The sequence below is a fragment of the Neopsephotus bourkii genome, unplaced genomic scaffold, assembly GCF_033783945.1.
Source record: "Neopsephotus bourkii isolate Nb327-2 ecotype Australia unplaced genomic scaffold, CSIRO-AGI_Nbou_v1 NB_457, whole genome shotgun sequence".
Classification (NCBI taxonomy): domain Eukaryota; kingdom Metazoa; phylum Chordata; class Aves; order Psittaciformes; family Psittacidae; genus Neopsephotus; species Neopsephotus bourkii.
In genome coordinates, this window is record NW_026900959.1 from 1,314,692 (window position 1) to 1,335,873 (window position 21,182).

Genomic DNA, 21,182 nt, shown 5'->3' on the forward strand with positions numbered 1-21,182 from the left:
TCCAAGGGAGCCTTTACAAGGGATGATGTCATGATGTGGAGCCTTTAAGATCTTTTTGCATATTGGGGGAAAATACAGTTGTGCCATGGAGCAAGGAGGGAATATGCAGTAGCTGACTTCCAGGGAGCAAGTCTTTACCTGGTTCAGATCATTATAACAACCTAAGAAGGGATTTTGAAAACTGAATTGAACAAAGCTACTGCAAACCTGCATAGAATCTTCCTTCCATTTCAGCTGACTTGATTTGTGTCTGCAACTGAATCAGACTGCTGAAGAAACGTGTTAGCTTTTATAATGGAAAAGTTCCCAATATGCTTTTCACTACAAGTTCTGTGCAGTTTAAGTCCATCCTTGCTCAGAAGCCTCTTTAGGTGCCAAGGATGGGCTTGTGTTGATGTGTTATGTTTTCCAACAAGCTCCATGCCTTCACTCCTGCAGCCTGTCCTGACACTGTAGGCACTGACTCCGTAGTCTGATGCCTCATCACACGACGTGTTTGGAATGACAGTGCTACTCCCATTAGCCTCCCTTGATGTCTGTTTGCCATAGCAGCTTTTCAATTATTTAACATGTAAACAGATGGATTAAAGGAATGCAGAAATGTTACAGGCACTCACAAACTTTGGTCCAGAAATTAGGACTGCAGCAGAACTTGAGAAGGGAAAAGAATCAACATTAACCACATGCACCAACCTCACATTGCACCAGGACAGGGAAGTCCTGAAGCTGGGAACTGCCAGAAGACCTTTTTCAGTAGAGAGCACATTATGATGCTGCATCTGGAAGGATACCCTGTTATTTACACCATCAAAACATGATTATTTTCCAATCAATAAGCCAACTGTTACCTTAAAATCTGTGCTCTGCATGGATGTGTGTGTACCTGCAATGGAGTGTATAACCCATGGAATATGTATGCATAGAAATATGTTGTACATCTCCAAGAGATAAAAGGGATTGGATTTTCTCCCTGAGAAGTCTTTTAAAGTCAGTTCAGTGTGGGGTTTGTGTCCAGCTTTAACACTGCTAAACTCTTGAAATAGCCTCATCTCTGGCTTTTGTAATACCTCCTTAAGCATCGAGTTTAATCTGTCCCTGTGATCTCTCCAAATCAGGGAAGAGTATTAGAATTTGAAGGGGATGAAGAATACAGATCATAGTTGCTGTGTTTGGAAACAGCTGGAGCCCTCACACAAGCTCATTAGTCTCGTTACAGAGCAGAGCAGTGCAGAAGTCTTACCTTAATGAGATTAAACGTAAGCACAAACAAGCCGGTGGGTGAATGACCACTCTGCTCAGGCAGAGGAAGCTGCTGGTTGCACGGGGGCTTTATTAATCATGGGTTCGAGTGGGGTGATCAGCAGCTGGGGGGGGGGGGGTGTATGTGTATGGATAGAAAGTTTGGTCCATTGAGACTTGGTCTCACTGTTGTGCAGCCTCCTGCAGTTCCCCTCAAGGTCCAAAGCCAGTTGGTGTCTGCTGTGTAAAGAGGCCCAGGAATCAGGTATTTACTTTGGGGTTTTGGTACATTTCACAGGCCTTGCTCGTTTTCAGTAGGTGGAAGGTCAGGAGCTGGAATTACAAAGTGTTAACTCAGGATTTCTCCTGGACGCCCTGGGAATGTGTTTTGCTCTAGCCAGAGGGTAAGGCTCTGTAGCTGAACACAAAGCTCTATAACAGCATCCTGAATACGCATAGATATGCTGTAGTGATCAAGGGGGAGATCCAAACTACGACCTTCACTACAAGAATGGGTCCCCATTGCTGTGCAAAAGGAGCAGCTCACTCACCAGGTTGGGATCTTGAAGGAGCCACCACTAAAACCAGATCTGAACATGTGCACTTGAATAGGTGAACAGCAGATTTTGCATTGTCTGAAGTGATGTGGGAATAGGTATTACATATACACAGTAAAATGAAACCAATCTCATGCTTCAGGGTGTAAATTGATCACTGGAAAGGCCAGGAAGCAATTTTCCTCTCCTGTTAACATCAGTGCACAGTCAACTTGGGGTGCATGCGTGTGTGTGAATGTGAGTGAGGGAGGGCTGGAATGAAGGGAAGCAATTTCTCCTGTACTATTTGCCAGAAGCAAAATAACTTCTGCAACCAGGAGTTGATAGCAAACTGAGTGCTCGAGTGTTCGAGTTTTACCTCATCTTGATTTCTGGGTGTCCAATCTAAGGTGCTTTAAAGGAGCGTGGCTTTCACAATGTGTTCCATGAGAATCCAGGCTGCTTTTCAATGTTGTGTGCACTTGCCCCAAGTGGTTCTTGCATGAAACCTGGGCTTTGAGCTCAATATCTAGTCATGGGTTTGAATCAGGAGCTCAGAGAAGTGCTCGTGTTTGGACCCACTGGATTCTGGAGGTGTGCATCTTAGTCTAGTGGTTGTAGTACAGCATGACTTAGCAGTGTTTTTCCTGAGAACCTCATACTAAGCCCACTAAAAACATATCTTACCTTGCTGTGTATCTTCATAATCATCATAACTTCTTAGAACAGTTGCCCTGAAATAGCAGAAGAGTCAAACCATGCAAAGTCAAGTCCCCTTGGGTGTCAGCCCCAGCAGGGATACTGAAGTGAAGTCCATGTGCCTGTCTTCTGCCCACCACTGCCCTAACCCTTCCACTCCAATCCCATATTAATGTCCTGGAAAGGCAAAAGCAGCTGTGGGGGCTCATTTGAGGCTCACCAATTGCCCATTATCAGAGTTCATACCCCAAAATGAAGCTTCTTTTTGGCCTCTGGCACATATATACCATATCAAAGGTACTGAAAAGGTTAATGAAATTTGGAGACTGGTAAGCAGAGATAAATGTTTGCAGGGAAAGGTGGAACCATTTTAGATGTATTAATTTATTTAATGCACACCAGAAATGTTCATATTCCTCAGAAATACAAGATGGTGCTTGTATGCATTCTTGTTTGCAAAATGGCCAGTGCCATTTTGGGTGCTCTTTCCCTCTTTCTCTGCACCCCGTTGCTGGGTGAAATCTCAGGCTGTGGCTGGTTGATGCACAAAGCAGAGTCCCTGGTCTACAGCCTGTAGTACTGCACGTTTTACAGGACGCATTGGCATGCACGTTTCTGTGAGTCCAGGCTCTTCAACGTTAAAGCAAGACCCTTCATTTTAATCATTAGAGAATGAATCCAGTGCTAATAGCACTTAATTGTTTCACTAGAATGATCTCCGTTGGTTTTGGCAGCCAAAATGAAAACAATTCCAAATACCATCAAAGGAGCTTATCCACACACAGCATGTACAGGGAGAGGGGTTTGATACACAACGGTGGGTGAATATCCTAACATCTCCTAATTCTACAGACGGCTCTGTAATCCTTTTCTGTCTCAGTCTATGATCTTGAAAGGTCCGATGGGTAAAGGCAAAAGGAATAAAATAGACACAGAAAACCTTGCTCCGTGCCCCTGGAAATCACACGGCTGTGCCTCAGCCATACACCTATATTAATCTTGACTTTCTTGAAGCTTGCCCGCTAGTTTAAATTTGTATGCGACATCAAACATACCTTTCCACATATGTTCTTTCCAGATTTTTTTTAACAGTTACTTAGCAGTTTATAGAAGGAAGTGAATGATCTCATCAAGCTGCTTAGAAATTAAAAAAAAATCTGTGCTTATTAATTATGCAGGATTAGTCTAATTATAATTCAGCAAATTAATTAGCGACAGAAGGTGTTCTGAAACATTGGAGTACATTTGCATGTTAAATGGAGAGGCTAGTCTGTAATATATGTAAATTTATGCATGGCTTCATAGTTTAATTTAAAAATTTGCAGCTGCATATGGTATGGGAGCAGGTGAAAAGTCAGTTTTAGTTTAATGATGCTAACAAACATTGGATGCTGTCCTGTCTTAGGGAAGGAATGCGCTGAATGCACCCCGATCTGCCAATCTATAAATCTGTCATAGGAATATAATGTTACACCAATGCTCAGATTCAAGGTCATCTGTGACTAGACCCAGAAGTACAATAGGTGCAGATCTACCAACTGAATAGACCTCAGGAAAGGGAGGAGGCAAAATGCACACGGACCTGAGGTGCTGGGCTGTAAATTTGCCTCTTTAGCAGATGAATGCATGTTGAGATGAATACAGTTTAGGGCCAGGCAATGTTCTTGTCTTCATAAATGAGTGAGAACCTACAGCTGAGTGATATCCACTCTGGCAGGTGTAAAGCAGGTGCCTAACCTTGGTTCCATCTCTAACATTCTCATCAGTGCAACTTCCTGATCTCTTGGAGTCACCGGAAAGTTATTCCCAAGTTGGGCATTAACTGCAGGGTGAAGAGTTTTTATGTTCTGGCCGCTGCCATCTGGCAGAAGGAGTAAAAACCAGCAGCAGCAAAAAGGCTGTTGGTGTAATTGGTGCTCACTGTTCAGTCTAGCATGGCTCGGTAGGCAGATCGTTCTTGAGAGGGGTGGCAAAGAGCATGGAAGAGTCAGAAGGCAGAGGAATCATAAAGGCCTATTTTGCCATTAAAAAAATGAGCCATAGGGTTTAGAAAGTAGAACTTGAGTTAAATTTGCACCTATGTAGAGAAAAAAGGACAAAGGGATACCAAAGAATAAACAGATGTAACCCGGACCACAGAGCTATGTTTCCGTGATGCAATCCAGCACTAAACCATTGGGTTCTGATGAGGCAGAGCCAAGTGGAGTGAAGAGGAATTTGGCTGGGTGTTATGTGCTGGGGCAGTGTGCTCTGTGAAATTTTTGTCACTGTCAGAAAGAGCCAGTAAAATCACAAACATTGCAGGAATGGTAGGTGATTCTTGGTTTCATCTGTGCTGGGGGCAAGTCTCTTTATTTCTAGGTGCCTTGACTTCCCCATCAGTGAAGTGTGTATAAAAGCCTTTCTTTCCTCCTGTCCTTTGTGTATCTTTTCTGCAGTACCAATTTCACAATGTGACTGTGTGATGCTTAGCACAGTAGGAGCCCATAGATACTTTAATAAGCCAGGGAATATTATCTGAACATCCCTTTCAACAGCCCGTCAGCCCAATCCTCTCCTCTATTACCTCCCTGCCTATTGACTTTTGATTATGCTATGGCATTTGGTCTGGTGCCAAATGGCATGAATAATATGGATCTTACAGTATAAATAAGCTTTTAGCCATTGTCTTGTAAGTTACTGGAAAGTTTTGGGGTGGGAGGAAGGAGGAAAACCCAAAGGGAAAGGGAAACTGCTCAGATTGCAGAGAGCCCTCCAAAGACTTTGGAGACCAATTGCAATTACAAACACGCTGTTAGTGTTGTGTTTCATTTTCAATTCGAACCCATAGAGTTCAATTATTATTTTCATTAATGGTGTCAGGTTTTCATCAGAATGCACAAACAAGGAGGTTTTCCTTGGAGATCTTTTTTTCTCCTAGCAAATGTGGCCATGCCAAATAACTCCATTGAGCACCGAGAAATGACTGTGTGTAACCGGCAGCGTGCTCCCCGCAGCCCTTGTTTCTTGAAAATGGAATCGCTTTGCAAGACAAGAATAAGCATTTACCAAATGAGTGTGAATTGCAGTTGCTCAGGAGTGGAACAGAAGCTGCTTTAGAGAGGAGAATTGTGCAGGAGGTGCAAAATGTACAGAATAGAAACATCAAGCTTACTGGCGTGTTTTGGGGTTGGATGACATTGCACGTTTACATTCAGTTCCTATTAATTTGGAAACTAAGCTTTAAAAGAAAGCCACTAGATATAGGGCAGAGAGAAATATGATGTTCTAGGCTGCAGAGAGATGGGAGATTTGAGGAGGAATTGTTCTGTAGTGAAGACATGAGGCTGGGAGCTGGACATGAATTCAAGCCCAACCATTGCTGTGGACTCAAGGTGCAATGTTCTTTCTCGACCCATCTAAAATACAGGATGACAGTACTTTCACCCTGGTTCAGAACTCAAAACCTAAATTGGAGTGATTTCCTCAGTGTAGGAGAAGGAAAGCAGGATGTTAAACAGTGGATGTTGGTAAATGACACTGGGCTGTTAGCCTTGGAAAATAGAAGTGTTTTGATAGTTAAGATTATGTGATGTTTCCAATTAATTTGAGGGACACAATATCTTGTGGAATTTTAAAGGCCTTTTTGAGTTTTTCAGCTTTATTAAAGCTAAAAGTGCTAATTCCACCTGTTCCCTATTACACTTATCTGATCTGCATCTCTTCATGTGCTTTGCATTTCATCTTGGAAGGAGCACACTGTTCATCACAGAATGGTTTGGGTTGGAAGGGACCTTAAAGATCATCTTCTTATGGATTGATTGAGTATTAATTTAATAATAAAGATGGGCCTAAACAGGAAACTTCTGATCTAGGCTTTCCTCAGCGCAAAGGATCTTTGTGTCCTGTAGATTTTAGTCCAAACCACCCTGATTTAATAATACAAGTTACTCCTGCACCATACTCTTTACACTCTGCAGAAGCAGACTTCACCTTGGCAAGCATCTATTTTGAAACTGGGAAAGAAATGTGGAGCACAGGAAAAAGAGCCTGTGGAAGGGGGTCAGGATCAGTGCCTAGAAGCTGAGACATCAGAAAGGTAAGATGAGAATGCAATGGCAGTGGAAAGGTTTTATGTGGCAGGAAGAATAGGTGGAAGCGTGAAAATAGGAATCAGGAATTTGTGAGGAAGGGACCTCAAAGGCTTCATCTCCCTTAGGTTTGCAAACACCTTAACTCATCTGTACACAAGGCTGCGGAACTTGTGTAGTCTGGTTGTCCTCTGCATGCAGCAGCTGGAGAAAGATCTTACCAGATTGGTGGTCCCATCACTGAAGGAAGCATTTTGAATTAAGGCAAGAGGATAGAGAAGTGTTCCTTGTTATTCCCATCAGGAAAGGAGGATGCTGTTGGGGACTGGCTTCATGTTCACGTGCAGTTTTGGTGCAGCTGGAGTCTATCTATCAAAAACCAAGTGACAGATGAGCAGCCACCTCCTCTTGTGGCCTAGGCTTGGGACCTCACATCATCTGACTCCTGCCCCCTTCCCTCATAGTAAATCTCTGACAAACTCCAGAAAGTCTTTTGGCCTGCCTATGGTGGGTTTCACATTTGTTGTGCACAGGAGTTTTGTGAAGGTGAATTAGCTGCTGTTTGTGGAGTATCATATAAATACTCTGGATTATTGTAATAACCTCACTCATTTCTCACACACTATAAGGTGTATGTTCATTAGAATGCCTTTGTGCAAAGCCTGATCCCACATTGACTGTAACTGCTGGAAAAGAGCAGGAAATTTTCTCATCAGCTCCCTAATAATACACACTGACATAATAGAATGAAATTACTCCAGAGATAAATATTCAGATTATAAAGAAGTCTTCTGCTGTGATATTCATTAAAATCAAGGTGATGATATTGAATAAATGCAATTAATTGATTTTAAGCACTGACCTTCAAATAGGTGTGCAGAATCTGACCTAGTCCCTTTGAAAGGAAGACATTCGAGTCCAGCCACCTCCTTTGCCGTGTTGTGCCATGCGGTAGGGTTACCGGTCACACTTATCTCAGAGTCTGCAATGCCAAGACACACACGGTTGAGTCGAGGGGAGGACGGGAGCTTTGATGGGGTTGGAGCCAGGCCCTCACTGTAATGATTATTTTGCAGTTCATAGATTTAATCTGCATATTGTTTAACTGAAGCAAAGCTATCCTTAGTAACAGCTTCTAGTTTTCTCTTGGTTCACTTTGTGACTTTTTGGAAGCACTTGAATTGTTTAAGCAGAATGCCACCAGATCTCTGTTTTTGTTAGATTGAAGCATCCTAGAGTTTGCTGATAAACATGATCAGGCGAGGTAGGATTGTGCCAAAAAAAAGCCTAAGGCCATGAATCCAAATTCTGCAGTAACCCAAACAAGACAGGATTAGCTCAGTATTTGCTTTACAAGGGGTATTTTGGAAGCCTGTCCAGAGGCTGCTCATAAGATGAAACCAGTGTTATGAGCCTTGATTCTGTACCTGTAGTTTAAGGAAGCACAAAAGGTGGATAAAGCAGGTTAGTTAAGATGTAGAACCCGGAGTCAGGAGAGCTGAGTCCTAGTCCCAGCCCTGCGGCAGACCTGCGTTGTGATGGGGAGCGGTTTCCTCCCAGTTCCCAGGCCCTGGCATCTTTGCCTGTGGAATGGTGAGTTCCACCACCTGCTGCAGAGGGGTTTTGCAAGCCAGAATTAATTGAAGCTTAAGTCCCACAGAATGGCACTATAAAAGCGCAAAGCATATTATCTATTTCTGTGCTTCCATGTGGTGAGACTGATCAGTCCCAGGTCCTGTGGCATGGTTTTAAAAAGGCAATAATGCATTTTTCTTTTAAACCTCCACCTTCTGCTGCCTGTGGGACTGCTCTTTAGGGCTTCTGTCTTGTCCTGTTGAAGTCAAAAGAAGGGTTTTTTCCTGACTTCAGTAGGGTTTGATCAAGGTTCTTCTCAGTCATCCGAGATGAAGGAGAAACGTTGTCAGAGGTGTGGAACTTGCTTTCTAGTTCTAGCTGCATTTTAAAGTTGCTTCAGGTGGGTACAGAACCTTATCTATCTATCTGTCTGTCTGTCTAATCTAATCTGCCTACCTGTCTACCTACCTCCCTAAAAGATATCAAAACTAATGATCTATATCTCTGTATATAATATATAAGTATACATCCTAATTATCTATCTATCTATCTATCTATCTATCTAATCTATCTACCTAGTCTAATCTAATCTTACCTACCTACCTATATAGAACCTAATAATATATACATCTGTATATAATATATATGTCAATGAGGTGGGAGTGTGGGTCAGCAGTTTCTTTGGAAAGACCTTGAGAGATGCGAGAATGTTGCCCTTCCCCTTTCTCTGTGCCCATTGAGAGCCCATTGACAGGGGAATCTGTTCTGCCTCTCTCAGCTGTATTATGGGCTGTATGAGCACTCCCCGTCTGCTTTCCCACCAAGTCATATCCCATTGCTCATAGTATTACTGCAAAACAGTTGAGGTAACACAGCTGTCTTTCTACTGAAGTGAAAAAGGGGCACTTAAATGATTCATCAACCTCGCTCCTCAGTGACTCCCAGTAGGAGGTGCAGCAACTTTTACCATAGCTCCTTCTAAATCCTAAAAGAGGGAGTTATATTTAAGGTGGCTTTTAGGAGACCTCTGCAAGTGTATCAGACTGTAGGTAGAAAGCTTAACTGTAAGAGAGACAGTAGGAAAAAAAAGAAATCTATAGTTATCTCGTCGTTAATTTTATGTCTATGCATTAAGTTAATCAGGTTTTCTACAGTAATGCCAGGATTTTTAGTGGTAGTGATTTAAAAGTGTTTAGTTTTTCCCCCAGTGCCCTTAGATGGCAAGCTTGAGGTGACTGGGCCACACTGGCTCTGCTTGGCTGGACTCAGAGTTACCTGCTAAACTCTTAGCTGTTGTTCCTTAGTGGGAAACAAAGGCCAGCTAAAGGAACATGAAAAGGGGCTAATTCTTTAAATTGCTTTTTATTTTTCAATGCATGTGGAAGTTAAAGCCAAAACTTAAAGGTTCTCATTTAAAAAAAATTAATAAAGCTTTTCTGCAATTCTCCTGTTACCCCTAAACCAGCTTCATTTAGTGCTAAACCTTCCCTACTCCTTGCTCCCCCCAAGTCATTTTTATTCTAATGCTGCAATAAATATTAATGCCTTTCCCAGATGCAACCACTTTATATATATATGTATATATATCGACCTACCAAAGACTTCATGCAGATGCCCAGTTGTGGATAAAATTTGACTAGAAAAAGTCTGAAAGAGGAGAGAAAGAGAGGTGTGATCTCTTGTGTATGCATCTAAATAGAACTGAATCTAAATCTCAGATGATGGGAGGGAAAACTGTCTTAGTGCAGCATATCCAGTGAGCTTTAAAGAAACTGCAGACCTCTTGGCACTGACAATATATGGGAATACTGCTCAAGCACTAAAAGCAAAGCCAGCACTTCCAGAAGTGGGGTGAGGAATTACTGATGCCCATTTTGTGCTATCTTAAAGGTGCACCATTTTCAGCAGCTGAGGTGCTCAGCAGTTCCAAAAGGTCAGGCTCTTCAAGCTGTCTCCAGTGGGTCATTTGGAATCTTTACCTTTCTGTATCTGCATATTAGGGGTTGGTGTGACCCGGTGCTGCAATATCCTATAGCTAAGGCTAAGGCCAGCCCAGCTGACACAGCGAGTTCTCTTACAGACACTATTCGTTGCTCTGATTTTCTTTGTCCTTTAGTTCATGTTGATCAGTTTTCTCCTCTAGATGAATAGGGATATGAACATTTAAAACATTTAAAAAGGAAACTGCACGTTAATTTGATTATGTTCGATTTATTTTGCCTTGAAAGTAACAACTTGCTGTGGATTTTAGTTTGCACTTACCCTCTGGCATTATCAGTTACCCAGCAGCACACTGATTTTCATGTAGAAGTTACTTGCGTTGGCTTCATTATCTCGTTTGGTTCCATTCTGCAGTTTTTCCTTCCAGAGGTAGCTCTCGGTAACAGCAGCTCTTTGCATATCTGCAAATAATGATTTTATATCTGTAAGAAGAGGGCAGGCTAAAAAGGATTGTTTGTGAGTAACGGTTCTGACTCGAATTCTCCTGTGAATCTTCGCGCCGGCACGCCGTGTTTTTCCTTCTGCAAACATTCTTGCAGTTAAAATCTTGCTTCCAAATCACCCAAATAAAAGAGGTCCCAGATCTTAGCACGAGGAACCAGTGCGTCGTATTTGATAGAATGTATTCACTCGGTGCTGCTCCTTGGGCATGAAGTTCTGTAGGGTTTTCAGTTGAGAAGACACAGCGGTGACCAGCGCTCTGTTGGGAGAAGTTGCCCCCTGACAGTTGATCATGAGCAGGTCTCTGCTGCTGAACCTCAGCGTGGTGAGGGGCCATGGCAGGATGTCATCTGTGCAAAAGGAAGGACCAGGAGCTCTCTTAAGTCATAAATGAGAAGGAATGAGGAAAATAAAATCCAGTCTCCAAAATGCACAGGGAAAAAGAAATATTTTAGTTATTTAAAAAATACGGGTGAGAGGTTTCAGGCCAAAAGGAACATTTGAGCAACCTGGTCTTACTGGAAGGTGTCCCTGCCCATGGGAGGGGGTTGGAACTGGGTGAGCTTTAAGGTCCCTTCCAACCCAAGCCAGTGTGGGATTCTGTGCTTTTAATTTACCAAGCTCACTGGAAGGCTGCATTTTGTGGCAGTCATTTTACATGACGTTATCTGGCTCTTTTTTGTGGGTTCAATTGTCATGAGGTTTCTGAAGGGTTTTGTTTGTTCAAGCACCATATAAACGGATCAGATCCTTCGATATTTCTTTGTATGTTTGGGGCAGATGGAAGAGAAAGGCCGTGATGGAAGTGGTGCAGAGCAAGCAGCAGTAACAAGGGCGAGCGGATTCCTGCTTTATTGTCTTGTGCGAGGACTCTTTGGGTGGGTGGTGGTGGTAAAGCCAGGAAATATACATCTTTCTCCTTTAAAGTTCTAATTCAAGGCATGAATGTGTGAGTTCTGAAGGGACTTAGGGACTGCGGTAAAAAATCGTTGTCATAGTAACAGAAAGGGAAATAGGCCTGGCTCACCTGGGACTTTAACTTACTGCAAAAGCGGCTTTTTTTTGTAAGGAAAGCACTCAGCAAAGCGAAATAAATAAATAAATGGCTCTTTGTATTCCAAATCAATCCTTCAACTCTTTATTTTTATTTCCAGCCAAGTCTTTTTTCCTTCGAAATCTATCTCAAAGTCTTTGATTTTATTTCCTTAATTATTGCCGTTAAATCTGGTTTTGTCCAACAAATGGAACTGAAAATCACAGTGAAATCTTTGCACTTGTGATAGAGGATGCCAAAAAAAATCCTTGCCTGCTAGGTCTGAATTTTCAAGGCGTGCTTGTTCTGTTTTTAAGCCAACAACTCTGATTTTTCATGTAATTTCTTTACTTCTGAATTTCCTAAATATAATGGGATAAATCAGATAACAAAGGGATGATTCCTCTCCTCCCTGGATCTGACACACGATTTCATGGGAATGGTATAGAAAAATGCCTGCCTAATGTTTCTAAGCTTCAAGATCTAGTGAGAGGTGTTGGGGAAACCAACCCAGCGGTCTGAAGATTCAACCTGTGCACATGACAAGCTAACCTCGACCGATAATAACACATAAAGATAGGCATATGTGACAGGGCAAAAATAATTGGCATGAGAACTTTGTACGCTGTTAATGGGTTTATCTGCTTGGACAGCATGAGCTGTCACGTATTCCTTCGGGCTGTGCTTGCGTTATCCTCCCTCCAAATCTATGTAAGATTATAATCTGGAGTCCTGGCAGTGCTGCTTCTCTGCTTTAGTTTGTGAAATCTTAGTAAGTAAAAACCATAGTCGTGATGAAATCTCATCGGCTGCTTCTGGGAGCTGTGTTTCTCTCTGGTTTTGAACACATTCTCAGTAGTTTCAAGGCTTATCTGCTTCAGGGTTGCCCTGTTGCTTTTTGTAATTTTTACAATGACATTATCCTTCTGTATTGTCTCATGGAAAATCCCTTCAGACAGCAAAAGAAAGAGCTTGTATGCAAGGGAGAGATAAAGAGACTGAAACCGTGTGGTCAAACATTGCAGTGAGGCAACGGGCAGAAATCAGAGTGGATCTGTTGAATTCCATGGGCTAGCAGCCCAGCTCAGAGTGGATTACACTCACATTGGTTGTACTTCACCTGATTTATTTTCACTTCTCTTTGTCAGGGTTTGCTCATGTTTGGTTTGATTCTGTTTTGCTAAGTCCCTGGTCTACAGATCCCCCCCCCCCAAATCACTGCCATGTGTATTTTGAAACAGGATCCCAGCGGGGGTGGTTGTGAGGGTTAACAGCAGTGACGTGGTTCTTTATCTTTCCAGGTTCTTCCTAAAATTTTTTCTCAAGTGCAATCAGAATTGCTTGAAAACAGCAGGAAACCCAAGAGACATGAGACGGTTCCAGGTAAGTCTTATGAGGCGCAGCATTAACCTGTCTGCTTTTTTTCTCTTCCCTCTCCTCTCCCCTCCATACATAAATATGATGACAGTATAGGATAAGCCATATCAGACGTTGTGTAAGTTTTTCTCCATTTGTTGTGTTTAAACCTTTTTTTTCCTCTTTTTTCCTCTTTTTCCACTCTGAATCCCCAAGGGGAAGTGATGCACTGCACCAACCAGCAGTGGATATTTGATTTGACACCCTCGGGCAAAGCACTCGCACATACAGCTGCCCACAGCAGGGATCATGTTTGTGATACTTAGATGCCTCAGAATTTTCCAAGTAGCTCTGTACGTGGTACACAAGCAGGCTCCTCGTTTCCCTCCACTCCCTCTCTCTTTCCATCTTTTTTGCCTTTTAACACTCTCATGCCCTCCCTTTTAGCTTCTTTTTTAAAACAAGGAGCCAAAATAGCAATGGTCACTTTAAGATCTCACGCAGCAAAGCAACAAGGCCCATGGGAGGATGACCCAGCTGCTTTGCAGCAAAATCTGCCACTGGTTTCATCATAGCTGTCGCTGATGTATTGTGAACACCAGCTAATAAAAACACAGAAGGAGGTGAAGTGTGTCAGTGGTGAGGAGAAAGGCAGGCACAGTCTCCCATCTTTCATTCCCAACCTTTTAAGCAGCTACTTACAATTAATGTTTTAACTGTAACTGAACGGAGAGCTCAGGGTTTTACATCAGGGATGCCCTGTTGTGTCTCCATGCAGTGGGAAAGGTGGCACGGCAGAGAACGTGGTAGGAAAGTGGTGCTGGAACCGGCTCTCCTGCAGTTGAGTGGGAGGCAGCTTGGTCTGGTGAAGGGACATGGGGTTGCAGGTCAGGGTTGGGCTGCACCACTGACCCAGTGTTTATTTCCACCTCTCCATATGGGGATGCTCACTTTGGTAAAGCATTGTGGTCTTGATTCAGGAGAATGTTTGAGGGAGTGCAGGGATGCTTGGCCAGCCAGACCCTCTGTAACCTACTGGTGATATCAGGACTATCCTTGTAAATGCTCTTACTGCTTCTCCTCATTATTGTACCTTCTTTGTGCCGCATCCCTGGTACAAAGAGGATTTTAGCTTCTTGAGGGATGTGTGGTTTCCCTGGTGACCCACATGACTTGCAATGGGAAGGTGCCATCCTTAGGTGTGGCAGTTTGCGTTTCATTGCTTGGGCACTTGCATCAGTTTCTTCATTTATAAATGAAGTTAAAACTCCACAGGAGTTGTTTAAAACTTTCCACCAAAACATGTTTTCATAGACAAGTGGTTTCAGTTGGTTTTACTTTTACTAGCAATGAAAATTCACAGGAGGTATTAATAAAAAACCCAAATAAAGAGTTCAAGTTTTAGGAGCAACTGCAAATGGAAGCTTCTGAAAGCTCCAAAAAATGGTAAAGAAATACAGGCAAAGAATAGGAAAGTTACTGATTATTTTGGTTGAGCAGAAATAAATATGAAGAAAAATACCTGAAACCACAGGGGCTTCTCCATTCTGTGTTTTTAGAGGTAAGACACGAGAAAAAGGAGGTGCTTGTTGTTAGGGAATTTATCCTGATTTTATTGTTTTTTCAAGTGGCAATTTCCGTAAAGAAAACCCCAGCAATTAGTTATCATCTGCCAAGAAGCCTAAAAACCCGAGTGCAAAGGAAAACTGGATTTATAGCATGTAAACAGATCTTGTTAGCTCGGAGAGCAGCTCCAAGAGCTGATGGTGGAATGCGATGAAACAGAAATACAGAGCCTCCTGTTTGTTTTGTTAGGAGCTGGTAAAGAGCCTGGCACAAGGGTATGCTGATTAGCACCGGGGGATTCCAGGTACCGCCCTATTACAAAGAATACTCATTGTAAGAGCCAAAATAGAACTTCTGGATGCAAACACACCTGAACACTGCAGCAGTTCAGATCTGGTTTCAATCTCGTGCTAGCTGTGGTGACTGAACTAAAACCTGAGGTTTCAGTCAGGTGCTGAACTGCAGGAGGATTTTGGAACTAAGGTTTTTGGCTGAAATCTGTCTCTGCTATCAGCCTTATTTGTTCTTTTACCTTTCAGTCAGGTGCTGAACTGCAGGAGGATTTTGGAACTAAGGTTTTTGGCTGAAATCTGTCTCTGCTATCAGCCTTATTTGTTCTTTTACCTCTTTAGCTCCCCACCCTGAACGGTGACGTTATAGAGCCTAAATACCTTCACATTGCCAGTGAAACCCTGACCAGGGGAACTAAAGTGGGTCCTGCAGCACCCCCATGGCCTCTGATAGAATGCCTGCAGCCAGCCCACCTGGCTCTGTGTGGGACAGTATGGCTTTGCTTGTGATCTCTGTACCAGAATCAGTGGTGTGTTGGAGTAGAGCAAGAGCTGGGATAGACACTCCAGCTGGGATTTCTGCCTTGCAGCTTGCCAAGCCAGAAAAACAGAGCCAAGTGAAACTCTGCTTGTGTTTTGCAGGGCTTGCTTAAACTCCTCCTGCACTTTCAGTCCATGCGAGTTCATCCCCTTTGAGCTTCATTATGAGCTTTAAGTTCAAACCTCCAAATTAATCAGGATCAGGCAAACCCACTAGGTTCAGCTTTCTTTTTCTCAAACCCAGAAATGTCGACACGACTTTCTCAGCATTACAAAAGTGAAATGAACCCTTTGAGACAAACCCTGGAGGTTGTGAGTGCAGGGATCTTCCTTCAGGCTTGTTCCAAACGGGACACGTTGGTTGATGAGCTTTGTTCTGGCCTACAGAGGTCAGGATAAAAAAGGATACAAAACGAACTTCAGCTGCTAAAATTTTACACATTGGGAGTAAAAAAGCTCAGTGTTGCGAGGGAAATTAGCCGTGATGAGCCAGAAAGACAGTCAGCAAAGAGCTTGTTTTCTGCTTGCCTCCTTGTTTATAAGGCTAGAAGCACGACTTCCCAGGATGTAACAGAAGTTAAGAGTGTTCTTCAATGCTCTGCTCTCTCTGTCCTCTGGATCTTCTTTTTCTGGTGGGTTTTTTAGGGCAGTTTATGGGTTTGCTTCTCTGGGGTCAAAGCTTTTTTGCCTGGTGCTCGCTGAGTATGGTCCCCCTAAAGTCAGAAGTGGGGAGAAAAACCTGGATTACTTGGAGCGTTGGTGATGTGCTTGCACACTGTGAACGTGTTCATTTTGTTTTAGCTGTTAAGATTTACACCAGGCAAAGTAATTAATGTGCAGAATTGTTTATTGGGGTTGAAAGGACAGTCAGTTGTTCGTCCGCCCAGCGCAGGAGCATGTGTGAGCACAGTAAAAGCAGGGTCAAAAGGCTCAGTGCTGTAGGGTACTTTATTCATTTTCTGATTTAATTCACTATGTTTTATTCTTGATCTACATCTAAAACCCTTGTTGTTTTTTTCCCCATAAATTATTTATACAGCTGTTGTTATTAGGGCCCTCCTTTTTGAAACATTTGCACACATTTAACTTTCCTTACGCAAACAGACTTGTGCAGCAATGCTGTTGAGAATCTTTTCACTTGTACCTGTGTTTTCCTGCAGAAATATGTTCATTTTCAACTTGCCAGATCTCCACAAGACATTAAGATACTCTTTTATGGTTAAAAAACAGAAGAGAGAATCCTATCTCAGAGTTCTCAGTTAAACTGCTACTGAAATCTGGAACTAAAAGGGTCCCATCAAAAGCCACTTTTGATCTTCAGTGGAGACTGAATGAAAGCCCAAAGCTCAGGCTTTGTTGTTGAGACACAAGTATAAATAAGAGACATGGAATTTGTGCCGTACAATGCATCTTATTGAGCTCTTCCAGCATGGAAGAATGGTTACTCATGCCTGGAAAAGTATCAAGTTAGTGCTTCTGATTAGAGATGGGTGTGAAGTGACACAGTTTGGGCTTGCCTTAGCTGATCACCAGCGTTCCAGGACACTGGGCTCCAGTCTCTGACCCTGGCCTCAGCCTTGCTTCTAGATAGGTTATAAGGTTTAGATATTTTATAGCAGAGCTGTGATGTATTAAACTAAATTAAATGTTAAATTTCACTTATATCCTATTCATTTAAAACAAGGAGGGTGAGGAGAAGAAGGGATGGAAAGGTTACATTAACACCACATTGTAGAATTAATACAGCTCCAGATGCCTAAAGAGGTGTTGTTTTAGTATAATTCTTCAGTTTGGAGAGCAACACCAGCTGCTTTGTGATCACATTCACCAGCTGAAATTTGCTTTGATATTGAGTAGAGCTTCAAATATGTCGTGAAAATCTCTTAAGTTTCATTTTTTCAAATCAAATACGGAGGTTTTCTACTGTTGAAAAAATGCTAAACCTCAGAAGTTAGAGGATGAGCGATCATTATTTAGTGGTTTTTTTCCCCACAAGTAACATGATTTTACTGTGAATTGCTCACTACTAGAGTGGCTAAAGCAGGGAGAGAGAATCTTTCTAGAACTAATGGCTGTTTTCATGGTTACTTGCTGGCTGCCCAGGTAAACGTATGCAGACGGAGTAGCAAATCCTTGTGAATTTAACTGAAGCAGATACTGATTATTTATCAATTAAAATACTTCTGACCAAAGATTATCAGTGGAAAACTGAAAGAAAAAGCAAGTTAAAATCACCTATTCATGCTGACTGAGTTCAGCTGAGCTGCAAAGCTGACTTTACACAGGTACTGTCATTGCTGTCACTGCTGTAGTCTCAGTGAGTGATTCTCTCAGGAACAGAATAAAACAAATATGATGCCCTCCGTTTAATGAGGACTTCTCCTGGAGAACTTGATTGAAGCCCAGTGGTGCCTAATGGTAACGACCGGTGTGTAATGGGGGACAATAATTCTGTGGAATTAAGATGAGGCACTTCAGCTAAAATGCTTCAGCTGAGACCTGGCGCTAACGCATTAGACTCCTGTTGATTGGGAATTCTGCTTCATCCAGTAACGTACTGATTAAACAGATCCTACAGAGAGAATGGTACAAGGCAACAGAACATCAATACTAACAATGGTCAGCTTTGAACCAACATGCTTTTTAGAAGCACAAAGAGAAAGGTCAGCAATTGCCCTCTGTTTTCAGCAGACATCATGACATGGAATGTTTCCTGGCAGGTATCCCCCTCTAGATGCTCTAGGGGAGAAAGAGAAAGGAAAAATAACAAGGTGTGTCCCTGGGGAGATTTCCTGCCTGACCTCAGACTGGTTGGATCAGTTCATCATCAGGCACGTGAGCAAAGCTGGCTGTGCTTGAGAATTCACGCAGCTGGCTTCTGATACGAAGCATTGAAGGATCTGTGTCATTCAGGAAAAGGAAAACTGGGTAAGAGTGGTGGGGCGATACTGTGAGTTAGCAGCGCAGGCTGGGAAAACAAAAAGGGAGAGCAAGAATGAAACACAGCGGGTCTACACCAAAATCCTTTTCATGCCAATGGTGAAAGAATGTGCCAGAGACCCCCACGGTCTCTTGGATGTGAGTAGGAATTGCAGAACTGTTGTTAGAGAGGTGAATGCTACATGGACTGGTGTTATGGGAGACTAATTTCCCAGGTATAGACTGCAGAACAAGTGCAGCGAGTAACAGCACAGTCTAAAGCTGTTAATGGGTGGCACATTTCCTCATCAGAGAGTGACTGACACAGAAAAGGGTGATGTTATTTTAGGTTCTATATGAGTAAGGGAAGGACTGACTGCAAGTGCAGAAGAAAAAGCAGTCATGTAGTTTAATGTGCTTGGATCTGGAGACCAAATAGCCATCATGACAGGGAGTTGCCAGAGTTATGTATTGTCTATTAAAAACAAACCACAGATGAGGTTGCTCTCCTGTCCCTGTGCCCCAAAAATCTTGGAGCCTCTGTTCCTGAGATGAATCATAGACTTATAGATCAGGTTGGGTTGGAAGGGACCTTCAAAGGTCATCTAGCCCTGCAATGAGCAGGGACATCTTCAGCAAGATCAGCTTGCCCAGAACCACATTCAGCCTACGTGAAGGCTATGTGCATCAGTTTTTCTGTTAGCCTAGAGTCTGCAGCAGGCTCAGGGTCTCAGGGAGAATATCCCAAAGAATTCAATGAAAGTTTTGAGCAGAGAGAGGCTGTTGGTATTTTTCACATTGTTTATGCCATTCCTAATCCGGCTATGGAGCAAACACACAATATTCCAGCCTCTACTCCTGTATTACTCCCTCAACCAAAACGCCTATTGACATCAATGGGAGCCCTGTCCAAGTGAAGACAGCAGGATGAGGCCTGACATCTTTCCTTCCACCCAGCTGGAAAATACTGCTAATGATGATAAGTTTTTTAATCCTCATAGTAGTTCTTCTTTTGAAAAGTTAAAGTAACAGGGTGCTGTGACCAGAGAGTTACAAGGGAAAGTGCATCAGGAATGCAATATTGCTTCCAGATGTACAGTGTCATAAAGAATTTTTTCCACACTTGGAATGGTAACAGGAATTTTTTGAGAGAGATCATTTACACAGGGATGAGATACATTACATGTAAGTAAATGCCTGTATGCCTGGAATGTTTGTACCATATGTCTAAAAAGGTGTCTATGAGTGATGCAGCTTTTATGTGCATGTGGTGATGTGTATTTACTTGCACATACATGATTTGAAGAGGAACATACCTTAGAATATGGAAATACTGGGGCGATGGATTGATGGGGAAGGAAAAATGGAGTACCCAGGTAAAAGTCTGTAAAGAAATACAACCCTGTGCAGGGAAGTGGGAGAGGGGCAGTGCAGCTCAGAGAACCTGAATTTAGTGTGCTAAGGACAGTTTGAATGTCATTGTGGGTGAACCCTCATTGTGGTTTTTGAGCAAGGAATTTCATTACAGAAATCCACCTGGGAAACAAAGATAATGTAGAGATAGAGCACACGCATTCCTCCAGTGCTGCTGGGGAATCATTCTGTGTCTGTGGCTTCCCAGCTAACAAGAAGATTCCTGCAGATTTGGAGAGAGACTCTTAACAACTGCTTGAAAGCACCGCTTCGAAGCCTGGAACTCCCTCACTCTTCCTAGAGATGGACCCTCCATTGGATGGATGGAGGAATAACACATTGCCCTGTTGATTCCTTGCTTGATTGGGTGTCCTCTGAAACTCCAGTGGAGGTGATGGGTTGATCCAGCTGCTGGGCAGCACAAAATCTTTGGTCCTTATGCTGCCTGTGTCACATTTGGCCTTCACCAACAATTACTGGAATCCACGGCCTCTTTGTCAGATGTTGATGTTCTTAGATCATTCCCTGAGGATTCCAGTTTGCACTAACTATTGATTTTAGGTAAAAGACCGTCAAGTAAACAGGCATAGAAGCCAAATTATCATAGCCAAGAAGCAGTGCCATCAGATCGGGGTAAGAGAAAGCACCAAAAAGATTTGCCAGTAATTTGTCAGTGCTGTAGACAAATCTGAGACTTTCAGTCTCCATGGAAGTTTTCAGCTCACCTTTCATCAGCACTAAATGCAGGTTCTTTTAAACAAAAGGCTGGAATGTTTTATGATGTTAGGAGAACAAGTGTTACTGGTAAATACATGTTCAGAAGGGTATTGGCAAAAATGCCTAGAAATGGTTAACAAGGTAATGGTAAGAAATGTTGACCTTGATTTGTTTAGCTAAGATGTAAAGATTTTTGAAGGTCAAAGGTGTTCTTGTGTAGTGTTTTGGAGTCTAACTGTGTCTGACCCTCTAACATTAAGCTGCTGTGGCCTGCAGTTTTGAAGAGTGAAGCAAACCAGGGGGAAAGAGAGAAGGGGGAGAGAACAGGAAATGGAGTGAGGTGTTTCAGGAAGTTGTCAGGAGTTGACTGATTGATTCCAGATGGAAAGGGTCACCCTTCATGACCCAGGAAATACTCACTGGGGGAAAGCAGTTGGCTTGTGAAAGGGAAGGGCCTGGGAGTTAGAGACCAGAGTGGAATGCACATTCCTCTTCCTTTTATCCATAAAACATTGCTTTTTAATCTTCAAGTATAAAACAATGGGATTGTCGTGTTCATCGGGCAGGAGGGAATGACTGGAGCAAAGTGAAGAAGTTCAGTTCCTTGTACGTCCCTAATCTCATGATGTCCTTACTCCACATCATCGATAATGATGGCTAGCAGTGTTGTAGCAAAGACACAAAGGTCTCTGCTGAACTGGAGCAGTGCCTTTGAGATTACTGCACACAAGGTCCGAAACTTCTGCGAACGTTCAGGTCCAGATCTGAATTTTGCATTTTGTCCTCT

The 21,182-nt window shown here is 42.7% G+C and overlaps 2 protein-coding genes across 5 annotated transcripts in view; one reads left to right on the forward strand and one right to left on the reverse strand.

Annotated features, from left to right (window-relative positions):
- Window positions 1–21,182, reverse strand: part of CDCA2 (cell division cycle associated 2) — a 251,906-nt gene that overhangs the window by 117,131 nt on the left and 113,593 nt on the right. The window lies entirely within an intron of this gene.
- The window catches only part of EBF2 (EBF transcription factor 2), a 114,922-nt gene that overhangs the window by 69,998 nt on the left and 23,742 nt on the right, over window positions 1–21,182 (forward strand). For all 4 annotated transcript variants that reach the window (XM_061349726.1, XM_061349725.1, XM_061349723.1 and 1 more), the window contains exon 7: window positions 12,896–12,977. In XM_061349726.1, the coding sequence (XP_061205710.1) occupies window positions 12,896–12,977 (82 nt within the window). The remainder of the gene's footprint in view (window positions 1–12,895; window positions 12,978–21,182) is intronic.